Source organism: Macrobrachium rosenbergii, chromosome 14 (assembly GCF_040412425.1).
Source record: "Macrobrachium rosenbergii isolate ZJJX-2024 chromosome 14, ASM4041242v1, whole genome shotgun sequence".
Taxonomy (NCBI): Eukaryota; Metazoa; Arthropoda; class Malacostraca; order Decapoda; family Palaemonidae; genus Macrobrachium; species Macrobrachium rosenbergii.
Window position 1 is genome coordinate 20,655,172 of NC_089754.1, and position 5,480 is coordinate 20,660,651.

Here is a 5,480-nt window from a genome sequence, read left to right on the forward strand (position 1 = left end):
CTGTAGGCATAGAAGCCACCTCTGCACTACTACATATATTATGGCATGACAATCAAACACAGAGGGTACAAGAATGTGGAAAATTATTATATTATTCATTGCTAGTGGACTTAAATGATTACCAGTGCCATTAACAAATATCTAAGAATGCATTTTTTCCACTATTTAATCATTTTTTACACATTTTCAGTCATTAAAATATAGTGTTTATAGATGTTATAAATTATCTTTTTATTACACTGAAAGCTTTTCACTTTTTCATGTGAAATGTGCACTTTGCTGAGAATGAGAGGCGAAAAAATTCTGCAACAAAACGGATAAAAATTTCACAGTTATTATAAAATAGTATGAGAATTTATTTACGCAGTGACATATGAGAGAGAGAGAGAGAGAGAGAGAGAGAGAGTTTACACTGCCTATAATTAACTCATATTTTCCTCAAGCATTTATAACTTTGCATATCTTTCAAGTGCCAGTAAAAAAGAATTCCTTCACTAGTTGAATTGAAGAGAGAGAGAGAGAGAGAGAGAGAGAGAGAGAGAGAGAGAGAGAGAGAGAGCGGTTTACACTGCCTATAATTAACTCATATTTTCCTCAAGCATTTATAACTTTGCATATCTTTCAAGTGCCAGTAAAAAGAATTCCTTCACTAGCGTTGAATGATAACGTGGTGGAACATACAGCACTAACTGGTACTCTGGAAACTATTTAAAGGAACAATTTACTGTTTATTGTAAAAGATCTGTCCTTATACCACGTCACATGCAAAAGGTTTAAAGTGTTTGTATATTGTTTGAGCGCCATTTTATGTACTTATTTACAAGTCCATGGCAGTGGAACAAGCAAGTTACTAGAACGACAACCAAAGCTTTATTATTTACTATATAAATACCTTTGGTCGTATCGAAGACACTGGAAAGCAACTTTGTAATGCATATAAACACATGTACTACAAAAATAGAAAATTGGATTAGTGTTGATGCTCACTGAAGTGGATATTATCTAATATCACTCATACAGTGTTTCTTATCAGTGAATGGAAAATAGGTAGTCTAGTGTTATCGTTCTTTTTTGTCTCACTTCTTATCTGAAAGTTTGGGATAGCTTTACTGTTTTTTTTTTCATTGCTACCAGAGTAATATTTTTCTTAGATGAAAAACGTACAGCAATCCTGAGTCGATGAAGTCAGTATTTTGAAGAGTAATGTGTAGGGTAATAGTGAGGTAGATTTTAGCACTGTAAAAGTGGAAGAAGTTAACAGAAATATGACAATTCTTACGGAAGAGACGGTTAAGAATGCAAAGAAATTAAGCTAAAATGATGCATCATGGAAATGCATCAGGAGTAAGGGAGATGACAAGTAAAATGCTGTAACGTAGCCAAGTGTCTTGGCAGGGTGTATATGACATATATCAAAAATGGGAAATTTCCGAAGGGTTGGCTGAGAGAGATAAATGTGTTTTTATACGAGGGAAAAGGTGAAAGGAGTACTTGTAAGGTACAGGGTAGGATTTTGCTCGAGAAAATGAGACTGGTACCAGAAAGAATGATAAAGGGGATCAGTATTTATACAAGGGTGTGGGTGTTAAATGTCTGTAGCTAAACAGTTTAGTGAACCGTTTATCAGAAATTGGAAAAAGGTTGAATGTAGTGTACATGGTCCTCTGCAAAACTTTAATCTAATATTGACAGACGTGACATGGAAGGTATTGAGGATGTATGATGTAGAATATATGAACTGTGGAGAACAATTCGAAGTTTTTGAAATGAAGTGAATTTGTTTTAGATATTTTTACGGGCGCGTGATAGGTTTTGTGTATATCTCAGCCTGTCGGGTGGTTTTTTTCTAATTGGAGAGAAGTGAGAAATGAGAAGTTAGTGGGATAAGAAACGGGTTATAGATGGCTTACAGAGAGGGCGATTGAAAGTGTTCCTAAAAAGAAAAGTGTTAGCAAAAGTAATCTTATACAGTGGCAAAGATTTAGATGGAACAATGAATATTAGTATGGATGATCGTAAAATGGAAGTCGTTACTTTATATGTGTCCAGAACAGAAGAGGAGCGTCTACAAAATAAAAAGTTGGCTTGTAGGAAGCTTTGCTTAAGTAAACTTTGCTGAATGGAAGTGAAATGCGAATTGCGTATGTAAATTAAAGTAGAAGATGAAAGCTGCTGATACGTTCCGTTGTGTAAAATAAAGGGTAAGAAATGCAGACACCAAAACAAAGTTTAGAAAAAAAGCTGACATGTTTAAAGCTGGGTTAGAATGTCTTGAAGTTTTGTGGCACGTGGAGAGCATGGAGGAAGGGAGATTTGTGTTCTGTTCGTGAAGTGGAAGGAGGAGAAAGAGACCTAGAAAGTCCAGGATAGACGGGGTTGAGTAGTTGTTGAAACTGATGGGCCTTTATAGGTAGGGAAGGCGACAGGGTGAGCAAGCTGAAGTAAGTGGCTCTAAAATCCGGTTTTCATTTGATTCAGCTTTTTAGAACGCCCTGAATTAGGGGGTATATAAACATGACATACACATATACAAATATATATATATATATATATATATATATATATATATATATATATATATATATATATATATATATATATATATATATATATATATATATATATATTTGTATGTATGTATGTGTATATAATACATATGTTTATGTTTATGTCATATTTATACGTCATACATTCTCAGCTGAAGAAATTATTTTACATGTTATAAATTCCATCAGTCCAACATTGAGTAACTATATAAAACCAGACAATATGATCACGGAAATTATTTATTTTCTCTGATCTGAGATGATGCATGAATCTGAAATCAAATTTCAAACGCGCAACTCTTATTTTCGTAAGTCTGAATGCGCTGAGGAAAAGATGATCGAAATGACGAAAGTTCAACACGACTGTACTAACCTCTTGCCCACGTGTCATCCACGAGAAGTGCCACAACCACGAGGAGACACAGCAAAAAACGCACCGACCTCGCCATCTTCGACCCCGCAGTGGCCTAATGCAGCTGAGCAGACTAATGGAATGAGAAGAAGAACAGAGAGAGGGCGAAGGAAAAGGGGATGAGAGAACTTTGCGGCAAAGATGGACGAGCCCTGGAGAGGAGTGTCGCAGGGCGAAAGGCCAGGAGGACTTTTATACGAAGAGGCAGGAGGCAGCCAGGGTACGATAGGCGAGGCGAGAGATGCCAAGTACAGATATTTCAGACACCGCTCATTGGGATGACAAAAACTTCATTTGTCCTCTAAAACTGGGTTGTTTAGATTGTGAATATTATGTAAATTTCAAAGGTTATTTAAGTAGATGTTTTTTTTTTTCTCTGTTGACTGGTTACTGATGATAATAGATCTGTGCTGTCTATCATTGTTCTGCTGTGAAGTCTTTTTTTTTTTTTTTTTTTTCCTTCTTGAATGATCCAGTCCGTAGCAGTTCAAGTTGAAATGCTAATGTCAAGTTAATAGCTTCAAGAGATTATATGATATTTTTCGTACATAGTACCAAAGAATTAACGAATAAAAAATTAACAAAAATTATATATTAAGTTCATGACAATAAGCTTTTGAAGTAAAACAACATAATTAATTACAGAAGGATTACTATACAAGGGGATTATTTTATAAGCAGTGGATACTCTTATTCACAATTTTCCCAGCCATTACCTTAAGGTAAAAGGATTAGTTTTCTCAGGTATGCTTTTGGAAGCATTCAGAATAAGTGGTCCTGAGTTTTCGGAAAAAGCAACTATGTTCGAAATATCAGAATAATCATGTTATAACTCGGATTTTATTGATGGCTGCTTCTAAGAAGCCAAGAAAGCATGTTTTAGAGGTGACAGATCAAGTGATTTTGACCTAGAAAATATTAAAGTTATTCCACAGGGTGATGAATTTTCAACTATAGTAAATAGCTTACATATTTGAACATGAGTGTTGTTTTATCAAAAAGTCACTGTGCTGTAATAAACCCGTAATTCCAATTGTAGTGGTGTATGAAGTTGATTGGTAATCATGTATTATACTTTATACTGGACAACCCTCTAAAGAACTATGCTAGAGAGTGGCACAACACAAAATATAAATTACTATTGGCAAACAATTCAGATGTCATTTTCTGTCATGTGAGAGATTTCGACCACCCTATCGACTGGCATCCAGCTAAAGTAGTTTTAAAGTTCTGAAATACATGACAGACTGTTAGTTGATTGACGAATTTATGAAATGTAGGCTGTAAGCCAGGTACTGGGGAACTTACAGCCATTCAGCTGTAAGAGACGCTGCAAAAACCCTTCAGTAGTGCCTACAGTGCACTGCGTGGAGGGTATCAATTAATTCCCCTTTGATATACTGTATATATATATATATATATATATATATATATATATATATATATATATATATATATATGTGTACATGTGTATGTATATGTATATGTATATGTATATGTATATGTATATGTATATGTATATGTATATGTATACACACAAACTAGCTGACCAACCCGGCATTGCCTGGAAAAACTCTGAACAACCTACGGGTAGCCCCGTTAAAACTCTGAATAACAGTCTGCAGGTAGTGGGAGAGAAGGAGGGGGAACGGGGGAAAGAAGTGAGAGGATAGAGGAGGAGGCAGAATGGGGAAGGGGAGGGGAGGAGGAAGGTTGGGGAAGCGGAAGGGAAGGTGGAGGGGAGGGGAGGAGTGGGAATGGGAGGAGATGGAAAGGGGAGGGGCATGGGAGAGGGAAGGGATAGGGGAGGGGGCAAGGGAGAAGGAAGGGATAGGGGGGGAGGGGAGGAGGGAAAAGAGGGGAAGAGGGGATGGGGAGGGGAAGATAAAGGGAAGAAGAGGAAGTTATTATTCCCCATTCAATGCATTCTATTTTAACAGAAAAGTATCAATTGGAAAATCACTTTTATATTAAGACATAAAAGTCTTAATTTCTATAATAATAATAATAATAATAATAATAATAATAATAATAATAATAATAATAATAATAATAATAATAATAATAATAATAATAGTAATATACTTTGGGTATAGGCCCTCTTTCAAACATGTTTTGTTAAATATGATGGCAGCCTTGGTTGCATTAATCTTGTAGATTATTCGTTCAACTCTTCTAATTAGCCTTTTTTTCTTCTTCAGTGACAGAATTACGTTAAATGCCAAACTTCATTGTAGGGGTTTTATTAATAAAAATATCAAATTCCGAGGGCGGGGTCCAAAAACGAGTGCAGGGGTCGTCAGAAGCACTGACGACGCCTGCACTCGTTTTTGGACCCCGCCCTCGGAATTTCCATTACCTTCGACTTTTGATATTTTTATAAATAAAACCGCTACAATGAACTTTGGCATTTTACTTAATTCTGCTGCTGAAGAAGAAAAAAAAGCTCATTAGAAGAGTTGAACGAATAATCTACAAGATTAATGCAACCAAGGCTGCCATCATATTTAACAAAATAATAA

General features: G+C 35.7%; 1 protein-coding gene across 1 annotated transcript in view; it reads right to left on the reverse strand.

Annotated features, from left to right (window-relative positions):
* LOC136845757 (alkaline phosphatase-like) overlaps nucleotides 1–3,123 on the reverse strand; it is a 20,126-nt gene extending 17,003 nt beyond the window's left edge. Inside the window, exon 1 of the mRNA XM_067116001.1 lies at nucleotides 2,920–3,123. Within this exon, the coding sequence (XP_066972102.1) occupies nucleotides 2,920–2,995 (76 nt within the window). The 5' untranslated portion in view covers nucleotides 2,996–3,123. The remainder of the gene's footprint in view (nucleotides 1–2,919) is intronic.
* Between the last annotated feature and the right edge of the window lie 2,357 nt (nucleotides 3,124–5,480).